The 24,841-nt window shown below is 41.7% G+C and overlaps 1 protein-coding gene across 4 annotated transcripts in view; it reads left to right on the top strand.

Annotated features, from left to right (window-relative positions):
* Nucleotides 1-24,481, top strand: part of LOC131915888 (splicing factor U2AF 35 kDa subunit-like) — a 66,485-nt gene extending 42,004 nt beyond the window's left edge. The window contains exons 1-2 of one of the 4 annotated variants that reach the window (XM_059269217.1): nt 19,228-19,654; nt 23,637-24,481. In XM_059269217.1, coding sequence (XP_059125200.1) covers nt 23,797-24,303 — 507 coding nt within the window. In that variant the 5' untranslated portion in view covers nt 19,228-19,654; nt 23,637-23,796 and the 3' untranslated portion in view covers nt 24,304-24,481. Of the gene's footprint in view, nt 1-19,227; nt 19,655-19,719; nt 20,114-23,636 lie in introns of those variants that run through there. The other 3 variants (XM_059269206.1, XM_059269200.1, XM_059269211.1) reach the window with 3 other exon arrangements.
* Nucleotides 24,482-24,841: the final 360 nt, after the last annotated feature.

Raw genomic sequence — 24,841 nt, 5'->3', positions numbered from 1 at the left:
GGGCAGCTGAGACCCAGGGGGCGTCATCCCAGTATGCAGGTGGCAGATGCTGAGAACCAGATTCAATTATTATTTGTCTAGCTTCTGAATTTGGTATCATTCTATTTACTGCTGAAGTCAATCTTTGTATAAAAAAAAATCAATGAAGGTTTCTTTTGGGCTCTGTATAACTTCAGTAAATGACTCAATTTTCTTTCCTACTTCTTCAATTATGTGCTTTTGCCAGGGCATTTTGTCCCAGCAATAGGAATAGTAACTGAGACAACTCTTAAGTGAATCCATCTGCTTTTGCAAACCTCTGCCTTGGTGATGCTAGTTGACCATCGGTGTTTTTCTGTTTTATTACTTTTACAGGTCATAGAGCAATCCTGTTCCTACAGAATTGATGCTTGTAAGTCAGAGTTAACTTTTAAAAATGTAAGTCAATCTTGCTACTTTACTGCTTTAAAATTAATTCATAATAAAATCTCCAAATGACCTAAGAGGCCCCACAAGCTTTAATCTTTCCAGTTCCATTAACTAAGATTATTTTCTGCTTCTGAGACAAGGAGGGTCATTCCTACCTAAGAGCCACCACACTAGTTATTACCTATGCCTGCAGTGCACTTCTTCTGACTTCTCTTTCCTCAGGGCATCCTCAGGCCTTCCCCCACCACATCATAATATATTTATTAATTACTTGGGAATTTCATACAACACTTGCTTCCCATTCCTCCCAGGTCCATCCTCCCCCAAAAGACACCCCTCCACAAACCCACCAAGCCCAATCTGTGCTGCCCATGGACTAATTGTAGCATGGTCAAATTCCTAGTGGCCAGCCCCTTAAAGAAAACGGAGGCCTTCCCCATCCCACCCTGCCAGAAGCCATCAACTGTGAAGAGCTACACTTCAGTACCATTATCATAGTTTTTTTTTTTTATTTTTATTTTTTATTTTGTAATACAGTTCAGTTCTACATATCAGCCACGGATTCCCTTGTTCTCCCCCCTCCCGCCCCCCCTCACCTTCCCCCCAGCCCACCCCCTATTCCCACCTCCTCCAGGGCAAAGCCTCCCCCGCAGACTGAGATCAACCTGGTAGATTCAGTCCAGGCAGGTCCAGTCTCCTCCTCCCAGGCCGAGCCAAGCGACCCTGAATAGGCCCCAGGTTTCAAACAGCCAACTCATGCAATGAGCGCAGGACCCGGTCCCACTGCCTGGATGCCTCCCAAACAGATCAAGCCAATCAACTGTCTCACCCATTCAGAGGTCCTGATCCAGTTGGGGACCCCTCACCCATTGGTTCATATTTCATGTGTTTCCATTCGTTTGGCTATTTGTCCCTGTGCTTTATCCAACCTTGGTCTCAACAATTGTTGCTCATATAAACCCTCCTCTTTCTCACTTATTGGACTCCCAGAGCTCCACCCGGGGCCTAGCCATGGATCTCTGCATCCAGATCCCGCAGGCGTTGGATAGGGTTTCTAGCACGACAATTAGGGTGTTTGGCCATCCCATCACCAGAGTAGGTCAGTTCGGGCTGTCTCTCGACCATTGCCAGCAGTCTGTTGTGGGGGTATCTTTGTGGATTTCTGTGGGCCTCTCTAGCACTTTGCTTCTTCCTATTCTCATGTGGTCTTCATTTACCATGGTCTCCTATTCCTTGTTCTCCCTCTCTGTTGTTGATCCAGCTGGGATCTCCCGCTCCCCCAAGCTCTCTTTCCCTCAACCCTCGCCCTTTATTACCCCCACTCATGTCCAGGCTGTTGATGTAGATCTCTTCCATTTCTCCGTCATTGGGCGATCCCCAACCTAGATGCCCTTCAACTGAAGAATGGATAAACAAAATGTGGTACATATACACAATGGAATACTACTCAGCAGAGAAAAACAATGACATCATGAGGTTTGCAGGCAAATGAATGGATCTAGAAAAAATCATCCTGAGTGAGGTAACCCAGACTCAGAAAGACAAACATGGTATGTACTCACTCATAGGAGGATACTAGATGTGGGACAAGGATGACTGGACTGCTACTCACATCACCAGGGAGGCTACCTGGAAAACATTATCATAGTTTTTAAGGACTCAGAGATGCCTTTTTAATGACATATCAAGTTAAGGCAACCACTTGTGTATGATTTTTTTCTGGTTAGCATTGACTAAAATAGGCACATTTTCTGTGGTTTCAGTTGTCTGTGATAAACTGTGGTCCAAAAACTATTAGGTAAAAAGTTGGAGGAAGAAAGCAACGAAATCTTAAATCATTTTAGTCTGTTTTACCCTAGATGTGAAACATCCTATGGCCCAGTGTGGCCCAGTGTATCCATGCAGTATATGCCACCTGCCTGTTGATTATTCAGTAACCATCTCAGTTATCGGATCAACTACGGTAGTATCACAGGCTTGTGTTCAGATGGGGTTGCTGACTAGCATGTATAAAGTACCTCATTTGATACCTACTGTCAAAAAAGAGAAAAGCAAAACAAAAACAGAACCACAAAGGAGGCAATGCTTGTGTTCAAAATAATTGTTTTTTCCTTAATGATCTCAAAGATAGTAATCCTGGCAATTTTATTATAGTATATTATTGTACTTATTATACTTTAGTGTTGCTTTAATTAATCTCATATTATGCCTAATTTAAAATCAGAGGTTTTTTTTTTTTAATTGGTTTGTATGTATGTAAAGGGTCTAGGATACCCAAGGTTTAAAGTTTCAGCCTGGGATCTGGGAATATATCCGCAGTAGATAATGGAGAATTATTATGCCATCCAATATTTTCTTAGTTATTTTTTATTTAAGTAGCTATCTTTCTATGGTCTTTCTAATCTAAGATAGCTAGCAGTTTATAATCTAATTTAAGGGTGGAGGAAGAGTAGTGACACAGGACTGTGTAGCTGTGAATTCATTCCTGTTTTTCCCCAGGATGAAGCTGCAGTTTCTATAGGGGTATGGGTATTGAATGGATCCTCAGGTCCTGGAAGAAAACCTAGTACATAACAGTCATCTGTTGAATATTAAATGAATGAGAAATCTGAAATGAATAATTGGAAAAGTGCAGGAGATATGCTTGCATGCATTTCCTAAGGGTATGAAAGAATTCCACCTCACCTGTGATGCAGAAATATTTTCAATACTTTAGTGTTCTCTGGAGACAGCCAGTGTGCAAATACTTGTTCAGTGGGTCCTTTAATAAAACAGTCTTCTGTAAAGGGACATTTCCTGTCCCAACTGCCTAGTCCCAAACAAATAGCTCAGAGGCTGAATATGAATTTTAAATGCTTGGGCAGTAGATCAGGCTTACTAACTAGGTCTTACACTTAAATTAACCCATAGTTCTTATCTGTGTGGCTTGGTACCTTCTCTTAGTACAACATTCTCATCTTGCTTTCTCTGCATCTGACTCCCGACTCTGCCCTTCTCCTTCCCATCATCCTTTGTTTGGATGCCCCACCTATCCTTCCTGCCTGGCTACTGGCCAATCAGCATTTTCTTAAAGCAGTTTAAGTGACAGGTCTTTACAATGTACAAGAGGATTATTCCACAGCAGCCTTCTGAATTATACTGTACTATTTCCATATTTGAGATGGGCAAACAGGCACAGAAATATTACATAAATGCTATTTAAGTCAAAGAAACAGAATCTCTGATCACTTGATGCTTTATAAGTAAAGCATTAATGTTATTCCAGACCAGTGATGCATGCTTGTTGCATTTAAATGTTTCCAGCAGAGGTTCTATGCATTTTGGAACAGTAGCAATAATGTTAAAACAAGGGAGCTGGAGAGATGGCTCAGAGATTAAGAGCACTGGCTATTCTTCCAAAAGTCCTTAGTTCAATTCCCAGCCAACACATGGTGGCTCACAATCATCTGTAATGAGATATGGTGCCCTCTTCTGGCCTGTAGGTTTACATGCAAGCAGAACACTGTATACATAATAAATAAATGTTTATAAAAATAATATTAAAACAAATTATAGAAACAATCCTTTCTTCCTCTTTTCTTATTCAGAGGAAAGTATTATTTCGTTAAATTTCTTTTTGTTTTGTAGAAATGGTTAACAGTAAATAACCAGATTATAAATGATGAAATATAGGAGTAAGCATGCTAGTGTTCCAGAATATATAGATAGTGATATAGAATGTTTTCCAGCTTGGAGAAATGGAGAGAGAGAGAGACATAAGCTCTTACTAAAGAACTTGTAAGAGAGACAGTAGTAACTAATGTATAATCTCTCAAAGAGGAAAAAAAAAAACTCAGATATTTCCTTTGGGAACTAGGTTTTTGTGCATGTTTCAAGCACTCCAGCAACTGAGCTTACATCCTCAGCTATAAACAGCACTATTCTTGTTCTAGTTATTATTTCCTTAGTGCATGCCCAGAATAAAATGATGCTAAATATGACAAGTATTTATTGGGGGCGTATGAATCTGAGGCTTCATGAGACATCAGATAGAATTTCCCAGTAATAATTTTCTTTATAAATCTGGGGTTCAGGGTAAAATCTCAGTTTGAGGTGAAAGTTGGGATACATTACACCCCATTGGAGTTACAAGTTTTCCCTAACTTCATGGGGTGCCTGGCTTTCAGGACATCTGCTTTGGAAGGTACCTCCCACCTCCCAATTTAAGAAGACCTGGCATTTGTGTCTTTGTGGTTCCATGGCAGGCAGGTGGAGATTGGTTCTAAACCGACCTGCTGAGCCTGAGTATGAGGCTTTCAGACAAGAAATCTTGATTAACAGTAAATGTTAATTGAAACAGTGAATTATTAACGTGCTTTTCCATAAATGATAAATGCTGCTGTTGGCTTCTTTATCCTGGTGACATCATAAAACTTTCCAAGAAATCTCTTGCCTTGTTCAAAGAAAACAGGAAGAGATGGCTGCATTTGATGGTGTTTGTGATGATCTCCTTGTGTTCTGTGTCCAAACCTGACTGAGGATTACACTATCCTTTCTTCTAGAATGCTACATCACCTCAGCCAAATAAACAAGTCATCTTTCCCATAGATGCAGAACACTGTCAAGTGATCTCATCCAGAATCCTCACTTCAGTTTGCATCAATAGCTGATGACTCCAAACTTTCACCTCAAATTCAGATTTTTACCCTTAACTACAGATTTATAAAGACAATCAGTTTACTAAGAAATTCTATCTGGTGTCTCATGAAGCCTCAGATAACAATACTTTTTTACAACAATTTAGCCTCACTAAACAAATACTTGTAAAGTACCCACCATATGTCCCAGCATCATTTAATTCAGGTAGGCACTAAGAAAATAATAGCAGGAGGATAGAGTTCTTTGTGGCTGAGGATGTAAGCTCAGTCCATGGACGGCTTGAAACATGCACAAAGCTCCAGGTTCTGTACACAGCATTCCATAAAAAACTGGCCATGTTAGTGACCATACAACTCTTGACTGCCTATAATCACAGAATTCAGGAGGCAGGAGTAATTAGAAGTTCAAGATTATCCTCAGCTACAAAATGGATTCGATGCCCTCTGGGGCTCCGTGAGACAGTGTCTCAAATCAAACTTTGTAGAATGATAGGAGGAGGAATGCAATGTACACGAGTTGACCAAAATTGTGCCTCTTTAATCATAAAAGCTAAGAAAAAAATACATCATCACCAACTCACTCTTACTCATGATTACACTTTTAACCCTTGTGAATTACTAGATTCATACATGAGGACAAAATAATTGTAAAATGAGTTACTGCTATGAAATAACAAATGCTCTAACTGAAATACTAGGCATATAGGCCCAACCAAGTAACAAGTTCAAGTTATATAAGAAAACCATACTAAACAGTAGGACAGCAGATGGGAGACTATTAAAGATTTGGACTCCTTGGAAGAACTTCATAGAAGAGATAGGGAAGGCACTCAATTTTGAAGAACAGAGAGGTCATGAAACTCAGAGAAAATGGGATTCCACTCAAATAAGAAGATAGAGTGGGAATTTCATAAAGGAAAATGGCAAGGGGAAAGCATGGAGGTGGACATGTGGCTGACCAGGGGAATAGGTTCTTTAAAGAGAGTATAAGCAAAGCTGGACGGTGATGGCACACGTCTTTAAATCCAGCACTCAGGAGGCAGAGCCAGGCGGATCTTTGTTTGAGGCCAGCCTGGTCTACAAAGTGAGATCCAGAACAGGCACCAAAACTACACAGAGAAACCCTGCCTTGAAAAACCAAAGAGAGAGAGAGAGAGAGAGAGAGAGAGAGAGAGAGAGAGAGAGAGAGAGAGAGAGAGAGAGAGAAGAACAAACAGCAGCTGTTTGGCAAGGGTAGCAGTGGACTTTATACTAGGTGTTCTTGGATGTCAGAGTGAGGGTGTGTACTCAAGTCTGTTGTGGAAGTGGGAGACACAAGATTTTTAGAAGTACAATTTTCAGAAATTATTACTAATGACATTCAGTGGGGAGAACAGAAGCATATACCAGACCTCTGCCTAGCAGCAACAGTTTTCCTCTTGGATCCAGAAACTATTCTTCAAAACGATAGTTTTGACTTTTTCTTGAACTCTTGTGATCAAATTGGATTTAGGAAAATCCCCAAATATGTAGCTCTGGGGTTTGGGCACAAACAAGAATAGAATGTGGTTTGTTGGCACAATTCTCATTGAAGAAATAGCTGAGTTAGATAGTTACTACTCATACCCAAGGCCAAAATCTAGCTTTTTAAGGTTTGTGCACATACTGCTCAGGAAACATGGAGTGTGCCAAGCCAATTAATAGGCTAATAATGCCCCAGATTTTCCTTTGAATTCAGTAGTAACTCACATGGGAGATTGTAAAGAAGCTGTTCATTCCAAAAATATCTTTTGGTACTGTCTGTCTAAGCATTTGAGATCAGGACAAGTCAAACGTTGCTTCCCTTTTCCAGCCTCTGATGAAAGAACACACATCAAAATATAGTCTACAAGGAACCATAGCTAGTAACCCAGACTGGTTTGCTCAGCTTCCTTTTCCTTCTTTCCTGGAGCCTTGCTATTTGACAAAGACTGAAAGATCTCAAACAGATTTCCTACTCTCTCTTTCAGCTAGGAATTTGAATTTAAATTGGGGTCTACTTATTGGATACACTCACAAGTAATTCCTAAGGACTAATTATTCTGCTCCTGACTATTTACCATTGGAAAACATGACCCAGAGAGTAGTGGTTACTCTGCTGCTGCAGCCCCAGGCCTGTTCACCAGTACTCTGAGTGTAGAGAGGCCATTTCAGCAGAAGTGTGACCAACTTTCCAACCCTGACTTTATAATTGAATCACAGCTATGGAGTATGCTCTTGTTCTAAGATGGTCAGTTCCATAGTTTTGTGAAAATCCCCCTATGGATGTTCAGGCTAGACCCCTTGCACATTGTTAAATCTCCTTCTGTTTCAAGTATTTAGAGTAGTTTTCATCCTGAAGTGAACATTCACAGATGTATAAAGATGGTATAAAGGGTATATGAAAACCTAGCCAAGCCTGTAACTAATTCTGCTTGGGTGAATTGGAGAAGTCTCTCTTTAGGAAATGATACTACTGTTTATCTTTGTTATTGTTTTTGTTTGTTTGGTTTTTTTTTTTTGAGATGATTTTTCCCTGTGAAATGGACTTAGAAACTCAATATGTAGCTTAGACTGGACTCCATCTTGCAGCAATTGTCCTGCTTTTGCCTCTCAAATGATGGGTTACAAGAATGAGCCACCATGTCTGGTAAATGCAGTATATCTTAAAGATATGCATAGTAATTATTATTCTATAGGCTGACAGGGTAATTCTTAGTTAGGGTTTACTATGGCTCTGAGGAGGCTCCATGACCACTGCAACACTTATAAAGAAAACATTTAATTGAGGGGGCTTGCTGTAGATGAAGTTTTCTCCAGTCCTGCCCAGCCCCACGGACCCCACAACCACTTATAAAATAATCATTCACAAGCTTATATTAATCAAACAGCTCAGCCATTAGCTCAGGCCTACCACTGACTAGCTCTTACACTTAAACTCAGCCCATTTGTGTTAATCTATATGTGGCCACATGTTCTGTAGCTTTACCTGTTGCCTTTACATGCTGTTCCCTGGATGGCAGGATGGCAGCTCCTCCTCAGCCTTCCTGTTCCCACAATTCTCTTCTCTGCTTGTCCCACCTATACTTCCTGCCTGGCTACTGGCCAATCAGCATTTTATTTAAACAGAGCGATATCCACAGCAGCTTGCTTACAGTTTCAGAGCTTCAGTCCATTATCATCATGGCAGGGAACATGGTGGCCTACATCTTGACTCAGAGGCAATAGGAAATCAACTGACTCACACTGAGTAAAGCTTGAGAAAAAGACCTCAAAGCCCACCCTTACAATGACACATTTCCTCCAACAAGACCACATCTCCTAATAGTGCCACTCCCTTTGGGCCCATTGTCTTTCAAACCATATTCCACTCCCTGGCCCCCAAAGGCTTACAGCCATAGCATAATGCAAAATGCATTTAGTCTAACTTCAAAAGTCCCCATAGTCTATCATAGTCTCAACAATGTTTAAAAGTCCAAAGTTCAAAGTCTCTTCTGCAATTCAGGTAATCTCTTAACTGTAATCCTTTGTAAAATCAACATTAAAAAAAAAAAACAGATCACATACTTCCAATATTTAATGGCACCATTCCAGAAGGTAGGGAAGGGAGCACAGTGAGGAAATACTGAACCAAATTAAGACTGAAAACCAGTTGGGCAAACTCCAAACTTTGCATTTCCATCTCTGATGTCAAAATGCTCTCCATATCTCCCACTCCATTCAGCTTTGTTTACCGCAACACACTTCTTTCTCCTGGGCTTGTTCCACTCCCTGTTAGCAGCTCTCCTCAGCAGGTATCCCATGGCTCTAGCATATCTAACATCTGGAGTTCTTCAAGGCAATCAAGGCTTCAACTTCACAGCTTCATCCAATGGCCTGTCTACTAGGCCTTCATTCAGGGACACCCCTGACACATGCCTGGTCTCAGGGGCTTTGTTCCATAAGTCCTTCTCTCCTAAACTCTAAAGCCAGAACCATGTGACCAAAGCTGCCATGTTCTGCTGCTTATTAAGGCTGGAACATGGCCCCCTTGTTTAATTACATCTTTACCAGCTTTCTGTTTTCCTATATTGCCTAAGCTTGGCTGTCCTTGAACTTGTTCTTTAGACCAGGCTGGCCTCAAGCTCAGAGATCCACTAGCTTCTGCCTTCCCAGTGCTGGGATTAAAGGTGTGCCCACCACACCTGGCTCTAAACTGTTTTTCAGTTCCTTTTCACAAATTGGAAACTTAGCTGTGTTGGATCAGGTGCCCTGAGGTCACCTCTCCCTTTATTCCATTTCTTAATCCATTTATCTTCTTGAGCAGAGGATTATCTCCATTCCACTCTCTGATGCCCTTTTTCTCCTCAAATATTTTTCCTTGCTCAGTTTTCTCCTCTTCATTATACATATTCACCAGAGTTACCACTAATATCCACATGACAGAGTCTATACTAGGCTGTTTTGAGATTTCTTCTGCTGTTGGAATTCATCCAAAATTATTCACTTTGGCCTCAGGCAGGACTCTTTGGAGAAGGGCAAAAGGCAGCTACTTTTTTCACCAAAATATCACAAAACTGTCTCTAGGCCACATACTAACATTCTCTACAACCTCTTGAGCCAGCTCCTGACATTTTAAATCATTATCAACACCGTTGTCTACTAGTATGCCCATTAAGCAGTGCTTAAAGCATTCCACTACTTTCCTAACCCAAAGTACCAAGGTTCATATTACTCCAAACAAAAGCATGGTCAGGCCTATCACAGCCACAGCGATACCTGACTCCTTGTACCAATTTCTGTCTTAGTTAGGGTTTACTATTGCTATGAGGAGGCACCATGACCACGACAACTCTTTACAAGAAAACATTTAATTGAGGGGGCTCACTTACAGTTTCAGAGGTTCAGTCCATTATCATCATGACAGGGAAGATGGTGGCATGCCATCAGAAGTGGTGCTGGAGATGAGAGTCCTACATCTTGACTCAGAGGCAAAAGGAAGTCGACTGACTGTCATACTGAGTGAAGCTTGAGATAAAGACCTTGTGGTGGTTTGAAAGAAAATGGCCCCCAAAGGGAATGGCACTATAAGGAAGTATGACCTTGTTGGAGTAGGTGTGGTTATGTTTTGCCCATGCTAGGCAAATACTCTACCCAATCCCTCTAGGACATAACATGTAATGCTATGTCAGTGCTGTACAAATGCATTTTAAAAGTATTTTCAGTTGAATTTGAGGATTCAGAGTCCCTGGGAAGACTACAGAATTGTATCAGCATATGGTTAAGACAAATTGAAAATGAAAGGGAGAAAATTCTAACTTTTAAAAAACTATTTTCTTGCGATCTGGTTCTTATAATATAGTGATAGTTTAAGATCCTAAAAGAAAGAATTTTTGTTTGACAATGTACTTTAAAAATTATATGAAAAATCAAGTATCAGTGAAAACTGAACCAAGAAAAGGTTTTTCTTTTTTTTTTTTTTTTCTTTTTTGGTTTTTTCGAGACAGGGTTTCTCTGTGTAGCTTTGCGCCTTTCCTGGAACTCGATTTGGAGACCAGGCTGGCCTCGAACTCACAGAGATTTGCCTGGCTCTGCCTCCCGAGTGCTGGGATTAAAGGCATGTGCCACCACCGCCTGGCAAGTTTTTGCTTTTTTAGATGTTAAGGTGCATTATGGAATAAGAGTATTTGGCAAACCATGCAATGTGAAGGTGCAGTGCAGCAGAACAACGGATAGGAAAAGGAATCCAAAAGCAGATTCTTCTTAGATGGAAATCCACATATGACAGAGCATGCACTGCACTGCACATCACTGGGGAAACACTCCAGAAAATAAATGTGGGGTGTGTCATAAATGAACTGGAGTTGAATCCTCCAGTGTAATGGCTGTTTGGGATGGGTCCTTTGAACAGTAGTTGGATTTAGAGGAAATCATGAGTGTGGGGTCCCATAGTGGAACTAGTGCCCTTCTTATAAAGTTAGCACTCAGGTTCTCTTCAGTATGTGAGGATGTTGGGAAAACAAGATGGGAGGGAGCGCTATCAGCTGTGAGCCTTGCCAATACCTTGTGTTTAGACCTCTCAGGCTCCAGAACGGTAAGAAATCAATGTCTGCTTAGATGCTTATCCTGTGGGATCTTGTTATGGCAGCCAAGCAGACCAATTCAAGATGCCTCTGTTATATGAGGGGAAAAAAAAAAAACTCTATTCTGGGAAGACAGAAATTACATTTGATACATACATATGTATAAGAACAATTTAAAAGGTAGGTAGGTCAGAGGCCATAAATTTGAGAGATATTGAGGTGGAGATGTACATGGAAGAGATAGAGGAAAAGAGAAAATGACGTAATTATATTTTAATTTCAGAAAATGAAGATTGTAAAACTTCTGGCCATGAATGGTAGCATCCTCCTGAAATCACAGCACTTGTGGAGCAGAGGCAGGAGTATCATTACAAGTTTTAGGTTAGCTTGAGCTACTCTTTATAATGAGTTCAAGGTCAGCCAGAGATACATAGTGAAAATCCGTCTCAAACATATTACCAAACAAATCCCACAAACTTGAAAACTTGCAATAGAAAATAAAGGAGAAATATATTCACAACATACTGGGATTTCTTAATACAGCCATGCTACTTTACAGTGGAAAACACTGATGTAGCTGAAGTTTTCCTGGTCCTGCCTGGCCCACGGTCCCACAGCAGCTCAGACCCAATCAAACACACAGAGACTTATATTATTATAAACTGTATGGCCATGGTAGGCTTCTTGCTATCTAGCTCTTATATCTTAAATTAACCCATTTCTATTATTCTATACGTTACCACGTGTCTTGTGGCTTACTGATACTTTACGTCTTCTCATTGCGGTGGCTGGCAGCGTCTCCTCCCTCAGCCTTCCTGTTCCTAGAATTTTCTTCTCTGCTTGTCCCGCCTATACTTCCTGCCTGGCTACTGGCCAATCAGCATTATATTTATCAATCATAGCAACACATTCACAGCATCCCCAGCACTTCTCCTTTTCTTTTTTTTCAAAAAGGAAGGTTTTAACTTTAACGTAGTAAAATTACATATAACAAAACAATTATCAAGCAAGAATTACAGTTATAATATCTAGTCTATTTATAATATCTAGTCTATTTGTATTTGGCAAAATTAAAGAAGATATTCTATCTATCCTATATTTGTGAGTCTAAGGTTTCATATCTAACTTATCTTTTATCATAACAAAGGAAATTATAACTATCTAGTTTTCAACTACATCAAAGACCTCAGAAGGATATATTACCTGAGAAATGGGAGAAGGATGCAAGCAACTTTCAGGAGTCTTGTAAGAGTAGACAGAGACAGCTGGCAGCCTGGGCAGTCATCCAAAGTTCCTCTGTAAAGTTGGGGCATCTATCTTCAGCCCACAGGGCTAGAGTCTCTCAGTCACTTCTCTCTGTGTCCTGTAGAATGTCTGGCAGTTTCCTCTGCGAAGCAGGAACCTGAAGGGCCATTTTTGCCAAGCAAAGTTCAGTGGTCACCTTCCTATGGATCCTGCATGTCCAGTCGATCAAGCAGTCCAGGCAAGAACAGTTTCTTGCCTAAATGGCTACTTTTGCCAAGAAGAAGATAAACTCCATATGGAGTGTCTTCGATGCTTATCCTCCTCTCTGAAGTAAATCAGTGCTGCCAGGAGCAGACATGTCTTACTGTCCAGAAAGTTTAAATTTTTAAAACATTTTAAATGCCATATTCTGTAGGTCTTTGAAGTGTTTGAAGATTACCTAATTGAATTATATCTATGTATACCTAGAAAACTTAACATGACTATAAGTTTGACTATCATAGACGACTAATTATTAATCTGTATTTTTTAATTATCCATTTCAATCTAAATGAGTTACGTAAACATAATACCTCAAATGAGAGTAGAAATATACAGTATAAGAAAATTAACTTTAAATTTGTATCAATAAACTAAAATTCATAGCAATGTAAAACATTTTTAAACAAGTTGTTGTTCTTTAAAAGTAGCTTCAGCCGGGCGGTGGTGGCGCACGCCTTTAATCCCAGCACTCGGGAGGCAGAGCCAGGCGGATCTCTGTGAGTTCGAGGCCAGCCTGGGCTACCAAGTGAGTTCCAGGAAAAAGGCGCAAAGCTACACAGAGAAACCTTGTCTCGAAAAACCAAAAAAAAAAAAAAAAGTAGCTTCAATAATCTACCTTTTCATCCTATCATATCTATATCATATTCCCCTTTTTCTTTAGAAAGAGATCAAATTTATAATCAACCTTTAAGTAAAAATATTGGTTTTTCTCTCTCCCACACCAGAGGGCTCTTCTGATATGGGACTTTTTTTTTTTTTTTTTTTAGCAGTATGCTTGGATTTAGAGGAGTGAGCCAGTTCTATCCTCAAAGCCAGCTTGGTACATTTGGGAATTTGGGTGTAGTTTCTCATACTACTTCATGCTGGATGAGGGAGCTGTATTCTTATGGGGACATAAAGAAAATTTTAGGATTATGGGTTAGTCCATGAGGCTGTATTTTCTGAGCCAGTTGCCTTGAAACCATTCTGGATGTTGGATCATCTGGGCCATGGTGTCATTGGAGACCTTTCAGGGGTTCTTGTGGTGAAACCTGATGTATCTTAATCTGGAACAAATCCATAGTATCTTGCTTTCTGTGGAAACAAAAGCAGAGCCTCCTTTCCAAAGCAACATATACTTAGATCCAAATTTTGAAATTAAGATACCTTTAAAATATACATATTGGTTTTAACTCATCTGCCTTTACAATCAAATATCTTTCTGCAGTTAAAAATTCCAAAGACAGCACAATCCAGATTCTCTGTGTAATATCTATCTTTACATGGCTTATTTTTTATATTACCTTTACTTTGTCTTTAAAGACTTTATTTTTAAAACTTTCTATTTCTTTATATAACTGCATATATTACTTTTTTCTCTCTTCCAAGCCTACATACATTTTTACACACATTATAAACCATTTAGAGGTTTATCCCATCTGAATCTCTTATTGTGAATCTATTGCTTTAAACTGTAGCATTTTCTGTCTACCTCAGCTTCCCAACATGGCGGTGGTACATTTACTGCCAGCTTTGGAGGAACCGTGCTCACTGCTGGACTCTGGGAGGCAGTGGGTCTATGCCTCTGACAAAGCAGCATGTAGCCCAGAAACTTTTTTTTTTTTTTTTAACTAGCAAGAACACTATATCTACCACACAGCATAGTGTGCAGCTTGGAGACACCTCTGTGTAACATGGCATAGGTCAAGCCTGCATGCCACAAACCTGCCATAGAGTAGCTCAAACCTGCAGAGGATGTGGCTAACTTGAGAGAGACAACTAGGAACCTATTTTAGCTCTGTTTTAAAATCTTCTTCTTTTTTTTTAAGCTTTCTCAGGTTTTAGGTGGAAACTCGAACCATTGGGGCCATATATTGCTGGAGAGTTTCTCTCCAGGTCCCACCAAGCCCCCACAGTCCCACAGTCCACTTATAAAATAATCACTCAGAAGCTTATATTACTTATAAACTGTATGGCCATGGCAAGCTTCTTGCTATCTAGTTCTTATATCTTAAATTAACCCATTTCTATTAATCTATAAATTGCCAGTGGCTTGTGGCTTACCGGTACTTTACATCTTCTCATGGCGGTGGGGGCTGGCAGTGTCTCCTCCCTCAGCCTTCCTGTTCCCAGAATTCTCTTCTCTGCTTGTCCCACCTATACTTCCTGTCTGGCTACTGGCCAGTCAGTATTTTATTTATCAGTCAATCAGAGCAACACATTCACAGCATCCCCAGCACACTGATACATTTTATGATAATAGGCATAAGAATTTCTATTAAAAGTCACCATGGAGTCCAGACAGATATCTCAGTGGGTAAAGGGAGGGTCTTGTGGGCTGCAAGAATATATTATAGATATTCAGCTGTGTATTAAAGCTATACTTTGACTGGCCAAGGGTCTGTCAAAGGCAAGCCATTTATTATGAATATTTGGTATTATCCAGCCTTTAATATTTCAGCTGTCTTCTGCTATGAAATTCTTGCATGCCCAAATATTCCCAGACTATTTGGCTAACAGTTAAGCTCCCCAGACCTGCTGAACTTCTAGGTTGCTAATGCCCCCACTGAGGCTAGGAGAACAGCTGGCTGGAGACTCATAGCTTTGCTCATTGTGCAAATGAAGCTCAGACCATCCCCTGCCTCAAGGCCTAGTGGCTCTCCTGAGCAATTGAGGGAGAACAAAAGAGGTTTTTAAAATATCAAGGTGGAATGTAGAGCAACATTCCTGAGGAGGCAGAGAACTGTGTGGCCAGGGAGAGAAGAGGCATTTTCTATAGAGCAGAGAGAATGGCATGACCAGGGAGAAGACAAGAACATAGAGGTAACACAGAGGTAGATGGTAAGGCAGAACTATTGAGCCAGGAGTAGAGAGTTAGTAGGATGAAGGGAGAAGAAACAGAGGATGAAAATGAGGTAAGAAGCATAAGAGCTTAGCCGTTAGCAGGACTATGAGAGAGAACCAGACAGAATTGAAGTTATAGAGACAGGATTTCGTCTCAGAGAAATAAAGTAGATGGACAAAGAGCTTGGTGTATTTAGAGTTATTCCTGCCCTGAATGCCAGACAGAGCTGTAGCTGTATAGATAAAGTTTTATTGTAGAGGATAAAGTTAACAGACATAAGAGCATAGTGTACGTAGTTTTTTTCCCCCTCAGATATCCCATGCTGGATGTAGCAAAATCCCCAGGACCCTGGACAATCCATAGGAGGGGTTAAACAAGCCTGAAGACCTGAGTTCCACCCCCAGAACCCATGTAAAAAGCAAGATGGAGGCATGTATGTAACCTCAACACTCCTACAGTGAGATGGCATAAAGGCTCAAAGGCAGGCTAGCCTAGAGTATGAAGCACAGGAGCAACCAAAAGAGACCTTGCCCTAACTAATGACGTACAAAGCTAGAACGAGCCCCCGCCCCCAAATGGTGTGTTTACCTCCACACTTGGTACACATAAGTACCCATTCACCCCTCCACACACACATTACAGTAAGTCACACACAGAGTACACACAATATACACACCACCATAAACTGACAGATGACTATAGTGAATATAACTAACATAGACTTACATACAGACTATAAAAAGAACTTAGATCATCATGGAGGAGAAAACAGCAGAAGAGTGTGCTGAACAGCCTTTCACAAGAAAGGAAGCCAGAATGACAAATAAACACATAAAAGATGGTCAGCCTTGGCAGCCAAGAAAAAAAGCAGTCATGGTGCTTCACATGGACACACATACACCCTAACCAGCATGAGGAGAACAAGAGTTGGTAAGAAAGTGGAGCACTGGGAATGGTGACATCTCACCAGTAGGGGACGTATTTGAGGAGCCACTGTGGAAAGGGCCTTGTAACTACTTGGAAATGTTGAACACCTGTATCTTAACTTCAACAGGGAATACACTCTAAAAAAAACTGTGGCACTGAGAACCAACAGACGAACATAAAGTCATTCTCTGTTATGCTATTCTGAATCACAATTAATAACCTGAATGTCATCATTGTAAGAATACTAAGGGGCTGGAACAAAGTCTCTATAGTTAAGAAAACTTACTGCTCTTGCAGAGGCCCAGGTTCAATTCCCAGGACCCACATGGGGACTCTTAACTGCCTGTACCTCCAGCAATGATGCCCTCTTCTGACCTTCATAGGTACCAGGCACAGACACACATGCAACCAAAAAACATTTACCCATAAAATAAAAATCAGTGGATAAAATCTTTTGAGAAAGAATGCTTATAGGTCATATGTTAGAACAATGAAACATTGTATACAATGAAAATACACAAACCACATCCACTGCATTCATCTCTGTTGTTAAATGTTATAATTAATGTTGAGTGTAAAATATGATAAGTCGTGGCTGGAGAGATGGCTCAGAATTTAAGAGCTCTGGCTGCTCTTCTAGAGGTCCTAAGTTCAATTCCCAGTATCCACATAGTGGTTCACAACCATCTATAATGCGATCTGGTGCCCTCTGTGGCATGCAAGCAGAACACTGTATACATAATAAATAAATCTTTAAAAAAAAATCAGGGAGCAGGCAAGCATGTAGGACATTTAAAAAAATGGTAAGTCAAAGAAGAGCTATGAAAAGCAGGAACAAAACTTCAACACACACACGTGTCACAATATAAGTAAAATTCAGGGTAGTGGAAGGGAATATGGGAACAGAAGACCAAGAGTAAAAGTATGAGTATGTTCTCTTCTTCATCTGGTGGTTTCATGCCTGCTCATTTACCTAGTCTCTCATTGTTCTGCTGGTGTACATTATTCACAGGATATTTCATGCTTCTGCATCATAGAAGCAAAGCCTTAGTGAATCTCAGATTTCTGTTCTCAGTTTCTGGACAGTCACATTAAACATTATGAGGCAGATTATGAAACAGTCTGTAATTCCACTCATAGCACCTCCCTTCTCCTACAGCCATCCAAAAGCCTGGGTAAATGTTTCATGATGAATCACACATTCTTAATTCTTTTGCAGTCCAGAATTTTCCAACAATGATCCAGAAACTCTTAGTTCTGAAAGAGGGCTGCAATGTTATTGATCTCATGGCTAGGAGGTCTCTGTAGCCTGACACCATATTCCTGTCCTTTTTGGAGACCTTTCCCCCAAGGACCTGCCTCACCTGGACTGTGGTCAGCCTCTGTGTACACACTGTTGCTCTCTCCTCAAAACCCCTAGATGGCAACTTCCAGGATCCCCACTGAGCTACCTAGAACTTCTCTAGCAAGTTTTTGGCTCCATTTGCCAGATCATTACAAAAGAGTCTGTCTGGATGGTGTGAACAATGCCTCCCTACCCAAGCCTGAGATCAGACTTCATCAGGGCTCATCACCATGGCTGGGTTCTATACCCATATATATTTGTTAAATACCCCAGGGGGTGCTATTTTGGGGACACTCAATCTTAGTATGAACATCCTTCCTATTTCATTTGTTTAATCATCCTCAGTTGCCTCTTGATTTTGGCAGCTGGGATTTGAAGATAATCCTTGCTCTCCCCAGCACCCATTTTTGAGTTTACAAATGTTATTTAAGATGAAGAGGTCTGTTCCTTCCACAATATCCCAAATCACTCTAGCTTTATCAACAGCTGTTCTCTACACCTTCTCTTCCTTTCCTACATGAAGATGGAGCCCACCATGACCTCTTCCTTATCTAGATAGCATGACAGAGCTGGCACAGGTACTTCAGGGCACGTGGAGAGAACTACTAAGGTGTGAGGAAGTCTTTGGATTGTAAATATATCTGAGGGCTGAAGAGTACTTTGGGGGTATTTGGTCCTGGGGTAAAGATTTGGGGGTCTTCTTCATTAGCAGACTAAGTCTCTGATTCACTCAAGGCTCAATCCTAAATTGGATCGGTGCCTGAGCCAGAAAATGACATGGTCCCTCTGGATGCCAAGGTGAAGAGGGCAACACTGACCTCAAAAAAGACACTAAGAGTAGCCTCGGGGAATCTCATCAGGCATCTTGAAACCATCAGTTCCCTAAGAAAGTCCAGTTTTGCTCAGCCTGGAGCTTCAGGCGGGCTCAGCAGAGACTGACAAGAATGTAAATGGAGGAAAAGCAACCCATGGGATCCCATGTTTGAAATGTAAACATGGCTACATAGACTCTCCGCCTCCTCCCCTAAGTCTGACATGAGACTTGACCTTCTGTGGGTCAGTTTTGCCTTTTCAGACTGACTGACTTAGAATTTTAGAGAGTTTTATGTTTGAATTACAATGCTAAGCATTCTCAACCATAGACAGTCTCAGGGTTAAAATTGAGGATATGATCCTGAAAGCATTATTGAGCCAATAGGACAACCCAGGAACGGACTTGATACTGTCAGTCAGGCAATGGACTTTCAGCTTAGAGTACAGTGAACAGGATTCCAGGACCCAGTTAGTACAACCTGAGATATCTCTGAAGAAAATGTTGTGAGGACTGATAAAGAGCTAAGAAAGAGGAAAAGTGATTCCTTAATTGTTTTAGCAAATGATTCTTGTATACATTAAAATCAATGTTCTTAAAACCTATCCCTCTAGACATACAAAGAGCTTCTAAAAAACAAAGTGATTGTGACGTTTATAGTGTGATCCCAAATAACATAATGTGTAAGCAGTCTGTTTCCATGAAAACTAATAAGCAACCCCTCCACACCAAATGAAGAAATGCTAGGCTCACATTGGTGACATACTCGACATCCTTCCTTCCAAAGTATGCGCCAAATCTAAGAAGTGGTCCACCACCACTGACCAAGTCATGGCGATAGAACCTGTCAAAGTCATACACAGAGAAGTAAAGCTTCCCCTCTTCAAGGTCACTGTAGGGAACAGAAAATAAAAACACCTCATCTGGCTCCAGTAACCAGGTTAATTCCTGAGAGCCTGTATGGAGACCTAAAGCTTCCCAAAACCCAGCAGCCTTCTCTCTTCCATGGTTCACCCTCTGGTAGAAGAGGCTCTATAGCCAGAGAAAACAAGATCATCCAACCAAGATGATCCCTCAGCCTGGATCTCAGCTGGAGACAACGGGATTAGGCTCTGCCTGGAAGTTGTTAACTTGAAGGTGAGCTGGTAACTGTGGGGATGCTATAGGTTTAAATCCCTCCAGGAGGACGAGTAGGGGTCCTTGTCTATAGCGGGAGGCCCGGAGCCTGAGGACCAGCAAGGGGCGAAGGCGAGGTCCCAGAGCAGGAGCTGAGAAACGAGAGATCTGAGCATGCCTGGAGCAGCAGTAGAAAGCCCAGGAACCAGGAAACGGCCGGAATCCTCCAGGGCGGCAGGAAGTGTGCTGGCGTCAGTGCCGGGGGGCGGAGCCTCCGCGAGTTCTTCATCCCGCCCCCGCAGAGGAGCGCCTCTCCCAATTGGACCGCATGGCATGATGGGCGTGGACAGCGTTTTCTTGTCCAGAGATGGCTTCAGAGGGTATCAGAGTACTTGGCGCTCCGGGTGCTGTGTTGCAGGCGTCTGCTGGAAAATGGCTGAATACTTCTTGCCTTCCATCTTTAGTACCGAGAAACTACAAGTGAGTAGGGGCAGCATACCGGGGCTTGGGCCGAAACGGCGAATGGTAACGGGTGGGAGGCCCTGGCGGCCTCGCGCGTCCGTGCGCCCCTGCTTCGCGAGTCAGGCGGTGGGACCTGGCTGGCAGCTCGGGCTGGGCCTTGAGCTCCTTACCAGGTTTCACGCGGGACTCTGCCCCACGCCGCACTCCCACTGATGCCCTGGCTTCTGCGGCGACTTAACAGTTTTTTGCAACTTGGGGCTTTGAGTGTCCAGTCATTAGTGCCATGGCACCAGCCTCATTAAGACTCAGTCGCTGGATCTGATCACTGGGAGTGGTTTCGACCAAATAAACATCCTGCCTACCTAAGAGTGGGGAGCCTGCTTTTCTTTTTAAATTAAGGTTTGCATAGGGTAAGAGAGAAAACAATACCGCTTTTACTTATATTGGAATATACTTATTTCCAGTGTGCTGGCTGAAGTTTAGGCCAAAGGAATGGCTTCAGACGCCTTGAAGGACAATTCCTGGTTTGAAAAACCTAAAGATTAAGTATCTGTCTTAATCTGCTCTAAGTAGTCATCATTTGGGTGTTCCTGTATCTCGTATAAGGTTTATACAGATATCTGTGATGGAAAGCCTCTGTATTTGCAGTAGGTAACATTTTGGTGCCAAATTCTCACTGTTGAAAATAGTCTCCTACCTAGGATGGAGGCTGTCCGACCAGGCACTTTTATACAGATAATCTGTTGTGTTTGAAAGAGGAAATGTTTCTAAAAGTCTTATGCCCAATCAGCAGTCACTGTAGACATTTTACTGGGTGTCAGTAGCAAGCCAGTTTTAGAGAATCAGATGGGATAAAATTTGGGTTCTCAGTAGTCATGGAGGAGAGCTGTATGGGTTGTGTTCAGGATGACAAAAATATAGAAAAGGGACAGGAGAGATTTGGCTCAGTATTTCAGAGTGTGAACTGCTCTTGCAGAAGCCAGGAGTTTGGTTCTCCAAATCCACTTGATGCAATCTAATGTCTCACAACCACCTGTAACTCCAGATCTAGGGAGAGCCATTGACTCTGGCTACCATAGATACCTGCACTTAGGTATGCACATCCACCTCCACATATACTTTTTGTTTTTTGAAACAGGCTTTCTCTTCACAGCCCTGGCTATTCTGGAACTCTCTCCGTAGAACAGGTTGGTCTTGAAATCAGAGATCCCCCTGCCTCTCCTTCCTGAGTGCTGGGATTGAAAGCTTGTGCCACCACTTCCCAGCCACAAATACATAATTTAAAATAAAACCTTTAAAGTGCTTTAAGTAAACATTCAATGCCAGGTATGGTGGTACATGTTATGGGTTCCAGCATTCCGGAGGTAGAGACACAGGGATTTCTGTGAGTTTGAGGCCAGTCTGGTGTAGCTAGAGTTTTCCTGCCTGGCCCACAGTCAGGACAAATCTCTCACCCGCCAGTCCCACAGCCACTCAGACCCGACCAAATAAACACACAGACTCTTACATTATTTAAACTGCTTGGCCATTAGCTCAGGCCTATCATTGTCTAGCTCTCACTCTTATATTTGGCCTATTTCTATTAATCTTTACTTTGCCACGTGGCTCATGGCTTACCCGGATCTTCACATGCGGCTTGTCATGGTGGCGGCTGGCAGTGTCTCTCTGACTCAGCCTTCCACTTCCCAGCTTTATTCTCCTCCTTGTCCTGCCTACACTTCCTGCCTAGCCAATGGCCAGTCAGTGTTTTATTTATTGACTAATTAGCAACACATTTGCCATACAGAACATCCCACAGCAGTCTGGTCTAGAGAGCGGGTTATAGGACAGCCAGAACTATATAGAGGCCCTGTATCAATAATTATTTATTTACATACAAATTTGTTTTGTGCTGTGGAAGAGTGCATTTCCTAAATTCTAGGGCAACAGAAAAGATGGCTTGGAATGAAGTCAAATGTGCATGCCAGTTCTGACATGAGAAGCTTGCATTATAAATGCCTAAAGGCTGGGACTTAAAGAACCATAGTAGTTCAGGCCCTTTGTTCATATCGGTGTAGTGAAGGGGTATCTCAGCAAGGAATTCAGATTTTTCTTTCTTTCTTTCTTTCTTTCTTTCTTTATTTATTTATTTATTTTGGTAAATCTAGGTTACTTACGTTATTTCAGCTGAAACAGTCATCAGAAAGAGGAACATGGGATGCCTCATAACTTTTGGATCTCTTAAGAAATAAAATGTGGTTCTTTTCCAATAAAATATTTAGCTGTGATATTATAAGTTAGGATGTTTTTAGATTCAGCTTGTCTGGTAGAAATCACCCTTTTCCCTTGTACTCTCCACCCTCCAAGACAGGTTTTCTCTGTGTAGTCCTGGTTGTCTTGGAACCCAATTTGTAGCCCAGGCTGGCCTCAAACTCAGAGATCTGCCTGCCTCTCCCTCCTGAGTGCTGGGATTAAAGGTATACACCACCACCACCACCACCCAGCTTCCTTGTAGTTTTTATTTCATTACTTCAGATAATTTATTGACTGAAGCAAAAGTGTTTGCAGGGAGTGCAGGATTGAGAAGTTTCATGTGGAGCCCTTGTGTATTTTCAGCCAGAGGTTTGTCCAACAAGCTCTTTATTTTCCGTTGATTTTCTAAAGAGATATTGTCTAATCCAGTTAGGTTGCATGAAGTAAGGAAGTCACTGGCAATCATTTTCCTTTCCTGATAAACTCAGACTTTACTGTATTTGTTCCTATCTGCTCATAACTAGAGGATAACTGGTCTTCATGGTCCACCAGATTTTACTGAGATTGAGACCTTCAGTCTTTACCTCAGGGTGAGGACCTAAGCATGTGGCTCTTGCTAAAAGTGTCTGTGGGACAGCATTCCTCCCTCTGCAGCTGACAACTGAATAGGGAAGCTGCATCAGGTAACAGTTGATATCACAGATCTTACAGACCACCCAGTACCTGAAGGTCTTGGATGGCTATGGTTCCATGGAATTATCTGAGCACTACTAAAGAGGCTCTGTGGCAGACATGTACTGCTGTGTGGTTTCTAAGGCAAGCTGGGTCTCCAAATAGTATGTCCGTAGTGAGGATTCCAAGAGACCTACTTGCTTCAGACCAGTTTAGAAATTTCCTCTCCAAACATGAGAACTGGACTTTGTTTTCTGTTTTTGTTTTTAGATAAGTACTTAGGCCTGTGAATATGAATATAAATTTCAGTTCTTGGAACAGTGCCTTGTTGGTATTGTCCTTATTTTATAGGTGACATCCAGGACCTAGAGAGTGGGGCAGTCTTAAAAAAGGCAAATAAAATATTAAAAGGAGAGGGTGTTTAGATTACCAGGAAGCAGGTTAGGATGAGAACACTTCTATAGGGATCTGGAGTTACAACTTCCAACATACTTCATACAACAGGAAACACAGCCACCAAGAGCTGCCAAACTTCTGTGATTGGAAGACATGTAGCTGGGAAATAAGATCGTGTTAATGATGTTTCTGCCATATCTCCCCAGAAATAATCAGTTCTTCTTATTCTTATTCCTTACAGACTCAACTGTTCATTTTATTACAGAACTGGAGCATGTCGTCATGGAGATAAATGTTCGCGGTTGCACAATAAACCAACCTTCAGCCAGACCATTGCCCTCTTGAACATTTACCATAACCCTCAAAACTCTGCCCAGTCTGCTGATGGTTTGCGCTGTGCTATGAGTGACTGGGAGGTGCAGGAGCACTATGATGAATTCTTTGAGGAAGTCTTCACTGAGATGGAAGAAAAGTATGGACAGGTTGAAGAGATGAACGTCTGTGACAACCTAGGAGACCACTTGGTAGGGAATGTGTATGTCAAGTTTCGTTATGAGGAGGATGCAGAGAAAGCTGTGATGGACTTGAATAACCGCTGGTTTAATGGGCAGCCAATCCGTTCAGAGCTGTCCCCAGTTACTGACTTCACGGAAGCTTGCTGCCACCAGTATGAGATGGGCAAGTGCCTAAGAGGGTCCTTCTGCAACTTCATGCATCTGAAGCCAATCTCAAGAGAGCTCAAACAGAAGCTGTCTAGGCTCCATCGCAAGAGGCATAGATCCAGGTCCCGATCCCGGGAAAGGCATTCTCCATCCAGAGACATAAGGCATGGTGGCAGCAGAGGAGGTGGAGGACGAGAGCATTACAGGAGGCAGTCTAGATACCTCAAGAGATACGGGAGATTCTGAGCCCAGTTGTTTATACCTGTGTATCTGCTAGACAGTGTTGTAGTTGATTGACAAGCCAGTTCATATTGGAACTTTTTTTTTTTAACAACCAAAAAAGATGAGTTTCTGAATAAAATTTGTAGTGATAAAATAAGAAAAAACACCTTATTAAATACAGGGTTCAGGGTCTTCCTGTGAACTTTAGTCTGGTGTTTTTGTTCCACTGGAAGCTCTACCTCAGCCCCTGACATCCATATGCCCAAAGAGTCTGGGATGATTAGGTGAAACCCCCACCTCTCTCTCCCCAGACCCTACCCTTTTCAAAAAGCTTACCAAGCAACAGCCCATCCCTCCAGAAAGCCCCCCCTAGGGCTGGTCAGGACCTGGTAGCCTTATTTGCCATGTGATTCCTAGCCTGCCTTCCCAAGGGTCACCTAGGATTTCTTGCTCTGTTTATTAAACCTGGATTTATTAATTTAGCTTGATTGACTTATTACATTAGCAGCAGCAGAAAAACCAATGATGGGCGATTCAAAACTTAACAGTTTTGTTTTCCGGT

This window comes from Peromyscus eremicus, chromosome 1 (genome assembly GCF_949786415.1).
Source record: "Peromyscus eremicus chromosome 1, PerEre_H2_v1, whole genome shotgun sequence".
NCBI lineage: Eukaryota > Metazoa > Chordata > Mammalia > Rodentia > Cricetidae > Peromyscus > Peromyscus eremicus.
The sequence above is the reverse complement of the archived record's forward strand: the minus strand, read 5'-3'. Positions and strand labels throughout refer to the sequence as shown.